Source organism: Mobula birostris, chromosome 17, assembly GCF_030028105.1.
Source record: "Mobula birostris isolate sMobBir1 chromosome 17, sMobBir1.hap1, whole genome shotgun sequence".
NCBI classification, from domain to species: domain Eukaryota; kingdom Metazoa; phylum Chordata; class Chondrichthyes; order Myliobatiformes; family Myliobatidae; genus Mobula; species Mobula birostris.
In genome coordinates, this window is record NC_092386.1 from 3,462,478 (window position 1) to 3,478,859 (window position 16,382).

At 42.0% G+C, this 16,382-nt stretch overlaps 1 protein-coding gene across 7 annotated transcripts in view; it reads left to right on the plus strand.

Annotated features, from left to right (window-relative positions):
* The window catches only part of arb2a (ARB2 cotranscriptional regulator A), a 521,656-nt gene that overhangs the window by 424,327 nt on the left and 80,947 nt on the right, over positions 1-16,382 (plus strand). Inside the window, exon 11 of one of the 7 annotated variants that reach the window (XM_072281219.1) lies at positions 1,935-3,784. The exons of the other annotated variants lie outside the window; for them this stretch is intronic. Coding sequence (XP_072137320.1) covers positions 1,935-2,011 — 77 coding nt within the window. The 3' untranslated portion in view covers positions 2,012-3,784. Of the gene's footprint in view, positions 1-1,934; positions 3,785-16,382 lie in introns of those variants that run through there. 7 annotated transcript variants of the gene reach the window in all.

Genomic DNA, 16,382 nt, shown 5'->3' on the forward strand with positions numbered 1-16,382 from the left:
CACACATCAGCATTCTTTGACATATCGACAGTTGGTCTCATCTTGCTGAGAACTCTGAAAACATAGGATTACGACGAGCTGGCCATCCTTGCATGGTGATAACATCCCCTACCCGCTGATGATCAACACTGGTGCACCTCAGGAGTGTGTGCTTAGCCTACTGCTCTACTCTCTATATACCCATGACTGTGTGGCTAGGCACTGCTCAAATACCATCTATAAATTTGCTGATGATACAACCATTGTTGGTAGACTCTCAGATGGTGATGAGAGGGTTTACAGGAGTGAGATATGCCAACTAGTGGAGTGGTGCCACAGCAACAACCTGGCACTCAACATCGGAAAGATTAAAGAGCTGATTGTGAATTTCAAGAAGGGTAAGATGAAGGAACACATACCAATCCTCATAGAGGGTTCAGAAGTAGAGAAAGTGAGCAGTTTTAAGTTCTTGGGTTTCAAGATCTCTGAGGATATAACCTGGTCCCAACATACTGATGCAGTTATAAAAAAAGCAAGACAGCGACTATACTTCATTAGGAGTTTGAAGAGATTTGGAATGTCAAGAAATACACTCAAGGACTGTTATAGATGTACCATGGAGAGCATTCTGACAGGCTATATCACTGTCTGGTATGGGGGACTACTGCACAGGACCGAAAGAAGATGCAGAGGGTTGTAATTTTAGTCAGCTCCATCTTGAATACTAGCCTACAAAGTACCCAGGACATCTTCAAGGAGCATTATCTTAGAAAGGCAGCAGCATTATTGAGGACCTCCAGCACCCAGGGCATGCCCTTTTCTCGCTGTTACCATCAGGTAGGAGATACAGAAGCCTGAAGGCACATACTCAGCAATTCAGGAACATCTTCTTCCCCTCTACCATCCAATTCCTAAATGGACATTGAACCTTTGGACGCTACCTCACTTTTTAAATATATATTATTTCTGTTTTTTGCACAATTTTTAATCTATTCAATATATGTATACTGTAATTGATTTACTTATTTTTTTATTATGATATTTTGGGTTTTTTTCTTCTATATTATATATTGCGTTGAACTGCTGCTGCTAAGATAACAAATTTCATGACACATGCTGGTGATAATAAACAGGATTCTGATTCTGATTTGATAAACTTCTGACAATGTTGGGTCATTCCTTGTTTCCCTTTGTAGCTGGCCCACCGGTGTGGAACACTTCTGCTAGGCCACAGTATGAAGACTTTTCTTCTTCAGTTGACAATAGTGGAAGACATGACAAGCCATGGGCATTGCTGTGTTGTTTGGTACCCTTGGACTCTATGTCATAAGAGTGGGCTTCCAGGAATAGTGCCCAACATAGCAATCATCACTGGCACTTCCTTCCTGGAATTGAAAATGGACAGGAGAAGCTGGTGATCTGTCACTAGCGTAAGCTTTTGTCCGTAGAGGTAGTGGTGGAACTTCTTTATTCCCCATACTAGATTAAACATCTCTCAGCCAACCTTTGCATAGTTGCATTCTGAGCTTATCAGTGATCTTGAAGCAAAAGCAGTTGGGCATTGAAATCCATCTTTCATAATGTGTGACAAAGCAGCTCCAATTCCATAAGGGGATGCATCACATGCCAGTCTGATGGGCAGTGATGGGTCATAATGGGTGAGCAGTTCATCAGATGTTATGAGTCTCTTTGTTTCCTTGAATGCTTTTTCACATCTTTCTAACCATTCCCACTTTACTCCTGTCTGTAACAGTATGATCAATGGTGCAGCACTGTAGCAATGTTTGGGAGAAACCAGTGGTAGGAGTTTACAAGGCCCAAGTATGACCTGAGTTGTGACACATTTTCCAGTTTGGGTGCCTGTAGCACTGCTTCAGTCTTCTCTTGTCAATGACATGTCCACAATATGCGATTTCACTCTTGAAAAACTCATATTTCTCTCTCTTTCCACACAGACCATACTCACTCAGCCTGGTCAGCACTTTACCAAGGCTGTGGAGGTGCTCGTCATCATTCTTGCCAGTCTCAATGATGTCATCAAATTAATATTGTACTTCTGGGATATCTTCGAGTACTTGGTCCATTGCTCTTTACCAAATTGCTGAAGCTGATGTGACGCCAAAGACAAGACAATTATACTGAAACGGTCCCTTGTGAGTAATGATTGTGAGGAGGTTCCTGCATGACTCCTCAATCTTCATTTGCAGATGGGCTTGTGACAAGTCAATCATTGAAATCCTCTCCCCGCCTGCCAAAGATGCAAAAATGTCTTCTATTTGTGCCGGGAGATACTGCATAGTACGCAGCGCAGGATTCATGCTCACTTTGAAATCCCTACATATGCGAACAGCTCCGGCCGTCCTGTTCTTGATCATCAGGACAATGAGTATGGCCAAATTGTTGTACTCAACTTTGGAGAGAATTCCAGACGCCTCTAAGCTCTGCAGTTCAGCATCCACTTTAGAATGTTGTGCGAAAGGCACTGGGTGAGCTGTATGGAATCTTGGTGTTGCTGTTTCATCCGGTTCAATTCTGGCCTTTGACAATGAGGATGGGATGGCTTTAACTGGAGTATTCACGTTGCAGCGAGAGAGAGGGAGAGAGAGTAATGCGCATGAGGAGGCATCAGCACATGTACAGGCAGCAGATCACTACATAGGTATGGGGAGAGGTCATTGCTCGAAAAGAAATAGGTCTATACATTACACCCCTCAACCATCAGGCTCTTAAACCAGAGGGGATAGCTTCACTAAACTTTTCGTATTTTCAAGGACTCGACCTCATGTTCTTGATGTTGTCGCAGGAAAATAGCATCCATCATCAGGGACCCATACTACTCAGGTCATGCTTCCTTCTCTCTTCCGCCATCAGGCAAGAGGCATTGGAGCCTTAGGATCCACACCACCAAGTTCAGGAACAGTTATTACCCCTCAACCATCAGGCTATTGAACCCAAGCAGATAACTTCGCTCAACTTCACTTGCCCCATCACTGAATTGTTCCTACCATCTGTGGACATGCTTTCAAGGACTCTTCATCTCATGTTCTCCATATTTATTGCTTATTTATTTGTTAGTATTTCTGTTTTTCTTTTTATATTTGCACAGTTTGTTGTTTTTTGCACATTGGTTGTTTGTCCATCCTGTTGTGTGAGGTCTTTCATTGATTGTATTGTGTTTCTTGTATTTACTGTAAATGCCTGCAAGACAATGAATCTCAGGGTTGGATGTGGTGACATATATGTAATTTGATAATAAGTTTACTTTGAACTTTTAACTTTGAGTTCAGTGCTCCTAAAAAAAGGCTGAAGTGTTGCTTCAGTTATCACTTTGTTTATTCAACTATTATCACCCGCGTTCATTTATCAAAAGTCTTAATTCTGAATTTAAAAATTCCACTATGCTCTATGTGAAATGAAAATAATATTCAAATGCAGTATACAAGTATATAATAAGAAAAACAAAGTCAATGTTTCAGGTCTTTGACATAAATATTCCCAGGACTTTACATTTTATTTGTGATTTTTCAACCGTCTGCAAATTTATTTCATTTTAAGTGAATATATAATGTAGGCTGCCAGTCAAGTTCCAGATTGAGTTTGTTGGAAGTACTATCATCTGAAAGAGGCAATAAATGAAGAACACATTCACCCATCCTGGTCATTCAAAGAGATGTTAAAGAATTCATAGTACTATTGAAATAGAGGAGATAGTTTCTGAGATTGTGTATGTTAACTGGCTGTTGTGTTTCCAAGTATAACAATAATGACTGCACCACTATAATTCACCTTCCATGAAGTGCTTTGATATGGTTTTGAAATATCTGGTAAGTCTCTATATAAATGCAAACTCTCTGTTTGAATGACTTATCTGTCATTTTGATTATTGAAAAGGGTGAAATTTTTCTTAAGTTAATGAAATATTTGTCACTGATTTGTCACATTCTGACATGAAGAAATTCATTAATACAACTACAGGCCAGATGTCCTCATGACATGTTGTCAGCTATGTTGTCACAGTACATTTATAGAGCAGTTATGAGTTCTCTTTGTTCCTAACAAGGTACAAAGCAGAAATATGGTATTATCCTATCAATTACCCTAAGCATTCATTCTCTGCACAACCAGTGTTTGACAATGAAGGGAAACCTATGCTTGACCCTACTAGGAGAAAGGCTATCTTAGATTGGGTGTTGTGTTATAACCAGATCTTATTAGGGACCTAAACGTAAAGGAACCTTGAGGAGGCAGTGATCATAATATGTTTGAACTCATACTACAATTTGAGAGGGAGAAACATAAGTCACATGTATCATTATTGCAGTGGAACAAAGGGAATTACAGAGGCATGATAGAGGAGCTTGCCCAGGTGGATTGGAGGAAGATACTGGCAGGGATGAAGCCAGAGCAGAGATAGCTGAAGTTTCTGGAGGTAGTTCACATGGCGCTGGATAAATATGTCCCACAGAAGAAGTCTTCAAATGGCAGTGGTAGGCAACCGCAACTGACAAGTGAAGTTGAGGACTATGTAAGAACTAAGGAAAGGCCATAAAAGGTAGCAAAAGTGAGTGGGAAGTTTGATGATTAGGAAGATTTTAAAATCCAACAAAAGGCAAATAAAAAAAGCTATAAGAAGGGAAAAACTGAAATATTAGGATAAACCAGCCAATGATATAACACAAGATACTGAAAGATTTTTCAGTTATATAAAGAGTAAAAGTGGGTTGAGTTGATATGGGACCACTGAAAATGATGCTGGTTAGGTAGTAATGGGGAACAAAGAAATGGCAGGTGAATTTATGAGTACTTTCAATCAGACTTCACTGTGAATTGAATTGATTTTATTATTTACATCCTTCACATACATAAGGAGTAAAAATCTTTACGTTACGTCTCCGTCTAAATGTGCAAAGTACAATTTATAGTAATTTGTAATAAATAGTATATACAACAGAACAGTCAATATAGCATAGAAATACGATTGTATCAGTGTGAATTAATCGGTCAGATGGCCTGGTGGAAGAAGCTGTCCCAGGGCATGTTGGTCCTGCCTGGCTTTTATTCTGCAGTAACGTTTTCCGGGTGGTAACAGCTGGAACAGTTTGTGGCTGGGGTGACTTGGGTCCCCAATGATCCTTTGGGCCCGATTTACACACATGTCTCTGTCAATGTCCTGAATAGTAAGGTTCACATCTACAGATGCGCTGGGCTGTACGCACCACTCTCTGCAGATCCTGTGATTGAGCGAAGTACCATCCCCATGCCAAGCAATGATGCAGCCAGTCAGGATGCTCTCAATTGTGCCCCTGTAGAAAGTTCTTAGGATTTGGGGACCCATACCAAACTACTTCAACGGTCTGAGGTGAAAGAGGCACTATTGTGCTTTTTTTCACCACACAGTCAGTATGCACAGACCATATAGGATCCTCGGTGATGTGTATGCCAAAGAACTTAAAGCTGTTTACCTTCTTGACCCCAGATCCATTGATGTCAATAGGGGTTAGCCTGTCTCCATTCCTCCTGTAGTCCACAACCAGCTCCTTTGTTTTTGTGACATTGAGGGAGAGGTTGTTTTCTTGACACCACTGTGTCAGAGTGATTGCTTCTTCTTTTTAGGTTGCCTCATTATTATTTGACCTAAGGCCAATCAATGTAGTATCATCAGCAAATTTAGTTAGCAGATTGGAGATGTTGGTGGCAACACAGTGATGGGTATACAGGGAGTAACGGAGGGAGCTTAGGACACAGCTCTGAGGGACACCTGTGTTGAAGGGCAGAGGGGCAGAGGTGAGGGAGCCCACTCTTACCACCTGCTGGCGATCTGACAGGAAGTCCAGGATCCAGCTGCATAAGGCAGGTTGAAGGCCGAGGTCTCTGAGCTTTTCGAGTCTGGATGGAACTATGGTGTTGAATGCTGAACTGTAGTCCAAGAACAGCATTCTCACATAAACATTCTTCTCCTCCAGATGTGCAAGGACGGTGTGTAGGGCTATGGTGGTTGCGTCATCTGTTGATCGGTTGTGTCGGTAAGTGAATTGTAGGGGTGCAGTGTGGGTGTTAGCATGCTGCAGATGTAATCCTTGACCAGCCTTTCAAAGCATTTGCTTATTATTGAGGTGAGTGTGACAGGATGCCAGTCATTCAGACATGTTACCTTGGTCTTTTTAGATACAGGGACAATGGTGGATGTTTTGAAGAAAGAGGGCATTCTATGCTGGGAGAGGGGAAAGATTAAAAATGTCTATAAGCACACCTGCCAGTTGTGCTGAGCACACCCTGAGTACTTGCCCTGGGATGACTTCTGGTCCTGCAGCCTTGCGACTGTCCACTCGTTGGAAACCCCTATGTACTTCAGCCTCTGAGATGACTAAGGTGCAGGTCACTTCAGCAGCTCTCCTTGGAGGCTCAGTGTTCGTGATATTGAACCGAGTGTAAGAAAGATTTAACTCATCTGGGAGAGAGGGAGTGATGTTGGCAATACCACTACGCTTAGCTTTGCAGTCTGCGATGGTGTGCAGACCTTGTCATAAGCTGCATGGGTTGTTGTGGAAGACACTAGCAGCATGCCAGAAGTCCATGAGGGTCAGGGAGCAGGAGTGAGTGCCATTGATGTTACAAAGGAAAAATTGTGAGGCAAACTGAAAGATCTTAAGATGGTAATGTCACCTGGGCCAGATGGATGACATCCCAGAGTCCTGAGAGAGATTGCTGAAGACATATGGTTGCATTGGTCATGATCTTTCAAGAATCACTTGATTCTGGGATGGTCCTGGAAGACTATAAATTTCAAATTTCACTCCACTCTTTAAGAAGGGAGGAGGGCAAAAGAAAGGAAATTATAAGCCAGTTAGCCTAACCTCTGGTTGGGAAAGTGTTGGAGTCCATTATTAAGAATGAGGTAAACATGAGGAAATCTGCAGATGCTGGAAATTCAAGCAACACACACAAAAAACGCTGGTGAACGCAGCAGGCCAGGCAGCATCTATAGGAAGAAGTACATTCGACGTTTCGGGCCGAGACCCTTCGTCCTGCGGGAAGTGCATCAACTTCAGCTCCTGAAAGACCGCATTAAGGAGCTGGAGCTGGAGTTGGTTGAACTAAGGATCATTGGGAAGGCAGAGCAGTTGATAGACAAGACTTTTGAGCAGGTGTTTACACCCAGAGTGCAGGATTCAGGGAGGAGATGGGTGAAGACCGAGAGAGGAAAAGGGAGAAAGAAGTCAATGCAGGGCCCCCCTGTAGCTATTCCCTTTGGGTACTGCTGAAGGGAATGATCTACTGGGCAAGGAAGCAGCAGCTGGACCAATAGTACCGTGGTCGGCTCTGAGCCTCAGGGTGAAGTCAGGCAGAGCAATAGTCATGGGGGACTCGATAGTTCAGGGGACAGATAGGAGATTCTGTGGCAGCAAAAGAGATGCCATGATAGTCTATTGCATCCCGGGTGCTAGGGTCCAGGATGTCTCTGAGCAGTTGCAGAATATTGTTGAAGGGGAGGATGAGCAGCCAGAGGTCGTGGTACATGTTGGTAGCAATGACAAGGCAGGAGAGGGGTAGAGGTCCAATGCAGTAAGCTTAGGGAGTTCAGAATGAGGCTGAAAGGCAGATCCTCCAAGGTGGTAGTCTCCGGATTACTCCCGGTGCCACGAGCTGGGGAAGATCAGAACAGGAAGATAGCACAGATGAATGAGTGGCTGAGGAGGTGGCAGGGGGCAAGGTTTTAAGTTCTTGGATCATTGGAATCTTTTCTGGGGAAGTTGTGACTTGTACAAGTGGGACAGGTTGCACCTGAATTGGAGGGGAACCAATATCCTGGGATGAAGGTTTGTTAATGCTATTGGGGAGGGTTTAAACTTGATTTGCAGGTGGGTGGGAACCAAAATGAAGAGGCAGAGGATGGGGAAGTTGGCGCATAAGTAGAGACAGCATGTAGGGAGCTTGTGAGGAAGGATTGGCAGATGATAGAACAAAGATGCACTCAGTCAGATGGTTTGAGATGTGTCTATTTTAATGCAAAGAGTATCATAAACAAGGTGGATAAAACAATTGTGGGCATGACTTACAGTGGACTGAAACGCTTGAGCATATACATTAAGAAAGAGGATGTGCTGGAGCTTATGAAAAGCATTGTTACAAAAGTCACTGGGTCTGGTCGAGAAACACCCCAGGCAAGGGAGGAGACTGCTGAGCTTCTGGCAGTGATCTTTGCATCATCAATAGGGACGGGAGAAGTATCAAAGGATTGGAGTGTTGCAAATGTTGTTCCCTTGTTCACGAAAAGGAGTAGAGATGGCCCAGGAAATTATCGACCAGTGAGTCTTCTTCAGTGGTGGGCAAGTTGTTGGAGAAGATCCTGAGAGGCAGAATGTACGAGCATTTGGATAGACAGAATCATTTTGGTAAATCAACTTTGAAGACAGAATAGAATATTAATAGTAAGACTCTTGACAGTGTGGAGAATCAGAGAGATCTTGGGGTCTGTGTCCAGAGGACACCCAAAGCTGCTGCAATGTTGTTAAGAAGGCATACGGTGTGTTGGCCTTCATCAACCATGGGATTGGTTTCAAGACCTTAGTTAGATCCCACTTGGAGAACTGTGTTCAATTCTGGTCACCTCACTACAGGAAAGATGTGGATACAATAGAGAGAGTACAGAAGAGGTTTACAAGGATGTTGCCTGGATTGGAGATCGTGCCTTATGAGAATAGGTTGAGTGAAGTTGGTCTTTTCTCCTTGGAGTGACAGAGGATGGGAAGTGACATGACAGAGGTGTATAAGGTGATAAGAGACATTAATCATGTGGATAGGCAGAGGCATTTTCCCAGGGCTGAAATGGCAATCATGAGGGGGCATAGTTTTAAGGTGCTTGGAAGTAAGTACAGGAGGATGTCAGATGTACGTTCTTCACACAGAGAGTGGTAGGTGCTTGGAATGCACTGCCAGCAATGGTGGTGGAGGTGGATACAATAGGGTCTTTGAAGAAACTCTTAGATAGATACATGGAGCTTAGAAAAGTAGAGGACTATGCACTAGGGAAATTCTTGGCAGTTTCTAAAGTAGGTTACATGGCCGGTCCAACATTGTGGGCCAAAGGGGCTGTAATGTGCTGTAGATTTCTATGTTATGTGTTCTATATTATCTTAACGCAGAGAAAATTCAAATATCAGAGGTGCAGAGGGACTTAGGTGTCTTCATGCAAGACTCCCAGAAGATTAATTCACAGGTTGAGTCTGCAGTAAAGAAGGCAAAAGCAGTGTTGGTTTTTGTTTCAAGGGGAATAGAAAATAAAAGTAAGGAGATAATTCTGAGGCTTTATATGAAACTAGTCTGGCTGCACTTGGAGTATTGTCAACAATTTTGGGCCCTTTATCTTTGTCAAATCTTTACTCCTTGTTTGATTTGTAAAGCCAGATGGTCAATTTTATGTCTAAGATTCACACTTTCAATACAGTTGTGTGTCGCCTGCATAGCTGTGGTAAAGGTCGTGTGTTTTGAAGTAATCTGTCATAATGGGAGCATGTAGAGTGAGAATAACGGGCCAAGAATTGATCCTTGCAGCACACTAATCACAATTATCATGGATTTTGGATGCACCATCACCACCTCTAACAAAGAATTTTCTTCCTATTATATGTTTGAAACCAGCTTAAGACGGTATCAGAAAGACCTACCCATTGACTTTGGCAGTTTATGGGAATGCTGTGATCTCTGGTATCAAATGCTGCGCTCAAATGTAAGAGAACGAGAACTGATTATGTTACCTGCATCGGCATTAAGCCGTAAGTCATTATCTACTGAAAGCAATGCCATTTCTGTACTATGATTTAATCTAAAACCTGATTAATACTTGTCAAGAATAGAATTTTTATTCAAGTAATCATTTAATTACTTTTTTACAAAAAACTACTTTTTCTAAAATTTTACTTAGAAAGGGTAGGTTGGAAATAGATCTAAAATTGTCCAAAAGAGAGCAGTCTAGATTGTTTTTTTCAGCAGGAGTTTAACTCCTGCAGTTTCTAAGGAATCTGGAAAAATGCCAGAAACTAGTAAGCGATTAACTATGTCGAATACACTGTCGATTAGCGCATCAGAGATTTCTTTTAAAAAGCCTGTGGGAATAAGATCAAAGACGCAAGTGGGCGGTTTTAGCTGAGTAATTATTTCTCAAAGTTCAGGTAAACTTATTTAAATTTAAAAGATCTCTCTACCAGCCTAAATGTCTACCCCCACCACTCCCCCCCCCCCGCCTCTATCAGTTGCATTTCATGATATTTGCCTTGCAGAAATTCCCAAGGTAATACATGCAAAGTGCTGGAGAAATTCAGCAGGTTAGGCAGCATCTAGGGAGAGGAATGAACAGCTGAAGTTTCAGGCGGAGATCTTTCATCAGAAATTGTCAAGGTGTCTTTTACAGCTCCTTGTAACGCATATCTCCACTATGTATGGGAGGCGGAATGCCATCACTACCAAAACTAAATTCGTTCCAGAGTGCAGCTAAATTGCCTGTCCTTTCTTATCTCTTAGTCAGGTTTCTGAAATCGCTGCATGGTAAATTTTTAGATTACGGGGGATTTGAGGGTTTTGAAGTCAGACAGGAAAGGAGATCAGATGAAATATTAATTTAGTAAATGACAAAGCAAGCTCAAATGACCATTCTTATGTCACTGATGATAGTAGAAAACAAAAGCCACAAGCTAATGTGATTACACTCCATAGTAAGCAGAAAATGAGACGTGACTTCCAGATTTATTGCGATATTTCTCAAGGTGATTCTTTTATTGAATTATTCACTGTGTAAAGTGGCAGAATATAATTTCTTGGTTGCATCAAGATCTAAATCTTTATTTACGTTAAAGAAGGGCAGCATGATAGCATAATGCTTTACAGTGTCGGCGATCAGCAATCAGGGGTTCAATTCCCACTGCTGTCTGGAAGAAATTTGTGCATTCTTTCTGTACCTGCGTGGGTTTCCTTCTACATTCCAAAGATATATGGTTTGGGTTAATGAGTTGTGGGGATACCAGAAGCATGGTAGTACTTGCAGGCTGCTTCCAGTACATTTTCCGATTACTTTGGTTGTTGACGCAAATGACAAATTTTTACTGTAAGTTTTGATGTATAGCACATATGGCAAATAAAGTTCATCCTTAGTCTTTATCTTTAAAAAGAAATTAGGTTTACAGTTACATTACAAAAAAGTATCATGAGTTGAAATTTTAGTGTATTCCTTTTGTTATCCTCCTATAAATCACTGGGGACCACTGGGGACCCGAGTCATCCCAGCCACAATCTATTCCAGCTGCTACTATCCGGGAAATGGTACTGCAGCAAAAAAGCCAGGACCAACAGGCTCCAGAACAGCTTCTTCCACCAGGCCATCAGACTGATGAACTCATGCTGATTTGAGTATGGTCTATATTACGTTGACTGTTCTATTTATTATAAATTACTATGATTGCACATTGCACATTTAGATGGAGACAGAACGTAAAGATTTTCACTCTCATGTATGTGAAGGATGTAAGAAATAAAATCAATTAAATTCAATTCAATTCATAACGTGGTAGCACATCGAGAGACCGGCCATGAACTTTCTGACCTCTGTTACTTAACACTGTGCTCATGACTAAGTTGCACTGATTTTATATACCTTTGAGACATACCAGAAAAAAAAGATAGTTCCAAATTTTTAAATATATTCTGAAATGTAGGGAAAATTACACTGGTTCTCAGTTTGCATTTGGATATCTACTCTTGTTAACTCACCTGTATTACACTGATTACACTGGTTCTCAGTTTGCGTTTGGATATCTACTCCTGGCGTGTGGGCACGTGGCCAAGTGGTTAAGGCATTGGACAGCGACCTGAAGGTTGTGAGTTCGAGCCCCAGCCGAGGCAACGTGTTGTGTCCTTGAGCAAGGCACTTAATCACACATTGTTCTGCGACGACACTGGTGCCAAGCTGTATGGGTCCTAATGCCCTTCCCTTGGACAACATTGGTGTCGTGGAGAAGGGAGACTTGCAGCATAGGCAACTGCTGGTCTTCCATTCAACCTTGCCCAGGCCTGCGCCCTGGAGAGTGAAGACTTTCCAGGCGCAGATCCATGGTCTCGCGAGACTAACAGATGCCTTTAAATCTACTCATGTTAACTCACCTGCATTACACTGGTTCTCAGTTTGCGTTTGGATATCTACTCATGTTAACTCACCTGCATTAGCTTTTCAAAGTCCTTGATTATGCACACCCTCATTATAATCACATTTCATTGAATTAGAAACATAGAAAACCTACAGCACAATACAGGCTCTTCGGCCCACAGAGTTGTGTCGAACATGTCCTTACCTTAGAAATTACTAGGCTTACCCATAGCCCTCTATTTTTCTAAGCTCCATGTACCTATCCAAAAGTCTCTTAAAAGACCCTATCGTATCCACCTCCACCACCGTTGCTGGCAGCCCATTCCACACACTTACCACTCTCTGAGTAAAACACTTACCCCTGACATCTCCTCTGTACCTACTCCTCAGCACCTTAAACCTGTGTCCTCCTGTGGCAGCCATTTCAGCCCTGGGAAAAAGCCTCTGACTATCCACACGTCAATGCCTCTCATCATCTTATACACCTCTATCAGGTCACCTCTCATCCTCCGTCGCTCCAAGGAGAAAAGGCCGAGTTCATTCAGCCTATTCTCATAAGGCATGCTCCCCAATCCAGACAACATCCTTGTAAATCTCCTCTGCACCCTTTTTATGGCTCCCACATCCTTCCTGTAGTAAGGCGACCAGAACTAAGCACAGTACTCCAAGTGGGGTCTGACCAGGGTCCTATATAGCTGCAACATTACCTCTCAGCTCCGAAATTCAGTTCCATGGTTAATGAAGGCCAATACACCATATGCCTTCTTAACCACAGAGTCAACCTGCGCAGCTGCTTTGAGTGTCCTATGGACTCGGACCCAAAGATCCCTCTGATCCTCCACACTGCCAAGAGTCTTAACATTAATACAATGTTCTGCCATCATGTTTGACGTACCAAAATGAACCACTTCACACTTACCTAGGTTGAATCCCATCTGCCACTTCTCAGCCCAGTTTTGCATCCTATCAATGTCCTGCTGTAACCTCTGACAGCCCTCCACACTATCCACAACACCTCCAACCTTTATGTCATCAGCAAACTTACCAACCCACTTCGTCATCCAGGTCATTTATAAAAATCACGAAGAGTAAGGATTCCCAGAACAGATCTCTGAGGCACACCACTGGTGACCGACCTCCATGCAGAATATGACCCGTCTACAACCAGTCTTTCCCTTCTGTGGGCAAGCCAGTTCTGGATCCATAAAGCAAGGTCCCCTTGGATCAAATGCCTCCGTACTTTCTCAATAAGCCTTGCATAGGGTACCTTATCAAATGCCTTGCTGAAATCCATATACACTACATCTACTGCTCTTCCTTCATCAATGTGTTTAGTCACATCCTCAAAAAATTCAATCAGGCTCGTAAGGCCCTTGACAAAGCCATGCTGACTGTTCCTAATCATATTATGCCTCTCCAAATGTTCATAAATCCAGCCTCTCAGGATCATCTCCATCAACTTACCAACCACTGAAGTAAGACTCACTGGTCTATAATTTCCTGAAGTAAGACTCACTATGTTTATATAATTGTTATATACATGCCACTTTAAAACAAAGGTATTTTGAAGCACATCAATATTACTCTCTTTTTACAGGACTTACCTAATTTTATTTTTATATATGTTTCCTGTTGTAATTTATGGTGTCTTTTACGTATTGTACTGTATTGTACTTCTGCTGCAGAACAGTAAATTTTGTGACATACACTCTGTGGCCACTTTATTAGGTACATCTGTGCACCTGCTCGTTAATACAGACATATAATCAGCCAATCGTGTGGTAGCAGTCAATGCATAAAAGGGTAAGAGGTTCAGTTGTTGTTCAGACCAGACATCAGTGTGAGGAAGAAATGCAATCTTAATGATTTTGACCATGGAATGATGGTGCCATAGGGGGTAGTTTGAGTATCTCAGAAACTGCTGGGATTTTAACACACAACACAACAGAATCGATTCTAGAGTTTACAGAGAATAGTATGAAAATGACTTGTAAATGAGAGAGGTCAGAGGAGAATAGGCAGACTGATTGAAGCTGACAGGAGGGCAACAGTATCTCATATAATCATGTGTTACCACAGTGGTGTGCAGAAAAGCATCTCTGAACGCACAGAATGTTGAACCTTGAAGTGGATGGGCTACCGCAGCAGAAGTCTACGATGGGTTCCACTCACCTACCTAATAAAGTGGTCACTGAGTGCAGATTTCTTATTGTAATTTATAATATAGTATATTTTATGTATTGCTGCAGCAAAACAACAAATTTCACAGCATGTGTCAGTGATATTAAATCTGATTTTGATTGTGATTTGGAGTATTTAGGTCAGGGAGCAATTCAGACATAGAAATTGGAGAGATCTCCTTTGCAGAATTATACAAATACATTTTCTCAGCACCAAGGCTTCACTCTTTCACTTTTATCACAGTTCTTATAGTGAAACAGCACCCCTCTACTGATGTTATGCTTATAAACAGAAGATAACACTAAAATGTTACCTAATCAATGTGAGTTGCTTTGGGGTTAAAGTTTGCATTTTCCCACTGACAAGTGAAAACATATTGATCGTTTTATTCTATTTGCAATGTGTGTTAGTTCAATACACCTTGCCAGTCAATGAGCAAGTTCCAGAATGTAACCCTTTTTGTCTGCCTGCTGTATTTCATCCTCCAGATCCAAGATACTATTTTTGATTAATCACAAATGCTGCAGGGTCACAACTAGTGAATCTGTTTGTAGAGTGTCAGCTGATGTTGTCAGATAAATGTCTTAAGCTTAGCCAGGGATCATGCCCTTCCTTTAGGCTGTGCCAAATGTCTCCCTTTGTTGAAGAAGATAACAGCTACACCAGAAGCGACTGTAGTGTTTATCCACAGGAAGGGCTGACCCTTCCAGATGGAGGCTTGCCTTAGTGAAAGAATTACTGCGCATCTCTTTTTTGAAACCTTAGAAATAAACTGCGGGATGTTTTTTCCATAATTGAGCACTTCTTTTAATCTCTTGGAGGCCTTTACCATTATCTATATGCTGGTGCCATTTAATATGAACAAATTAAGTTAATTATAGTCAGAAATAATATCTTTAAAATCCATTCCACTGATATTATATTCAATGTTAAAGATCTTTCTTTTATCATCACTAAAATAGGAATGTGTATTTGAAGGACTAATGCTGTATCACTGTCCTTTCCAGCTTTAAAGACAATAAGTCTTACGAGCAGAATTAGGCCATTTGGCCCATCGAGTCTACTCTGCCATTTCATCATGGCTGATCCATTTCCCTGTCAACCCTATTCTCCTGCCTTTTCCCCATAACCTTTCATATCCTGACAAATCAGGAACTTCTCAAACCCTACCTTAACTGCACCCAGTGACTTGGCCTCCACAGCCACCCCTGGTAACAAACTCCACAGATTCACCACCTTGTGACTAAAGAAATTCCTCTTCATCTCCATTCTAAATGGATGTCCCTTTAAAGCTACCTAAGCTTTTAAAGCTATTTGTTCTGATGCTGATGGCTCAACAAAGAAAATGCTATGAAGAATTTCACCTGGGAAATAAATGAAACAAAATGCAGGAGGAACTGGGCAGGTCTGGACCTGATGAAGGGTCTCAGCTTGAAACGTCATCTGTTTATTCCTTTCCATAAATGCTTCCAGACCTGCTGAGTTACTCCAGCATTTCGTTGTATTGCTCTGGATTTCCAGCATCTTCAGAATCTCAAGTTTAAAATCAATAAAAGTGGCTCTTTAATAGGTCAGTTTGTTGGTAAAAACCCAACCTAAAGTCCATTAAGAATGGAAATTACCCTAATCCTATATCAACATGAATGAAAACAGAATGCTGGCAGAACACAGCAGGCTAAGCACTAGAGGCAGTAGGTGTAAATTAATCCTGTACTGAGAAAGAAGAGGAAAGATTTGCTAGGCCTAGCAATATGAGAGGATGGGTGAATATGGGTCAGTAGGAGAGAGACAGAACCGGGGGAGAGCTTGGGAAAGGTAAGTAGTGGGAGGAGAAAACCAGGGGATATGGGTTCCCTGAGACTGGAAACTTCAATGTTCAATAACCATTGCAGATAAGAGTATAGGTGCTTTGCCAAGCAGCCACTGACTCTGTGATTGGTTTCACCAGTGTCGCAATGCAGGTCAGTCTTTGCCTCGTTTAGAGGGGTTGTTTAGGTTTCTGGATGGTGGTGAGCGAGGGAGTGCTGTTACGTCTCCCACCACAATGTGCCAACCCGTTAACCTACTCAAAGATCAATCCAACCTTTCC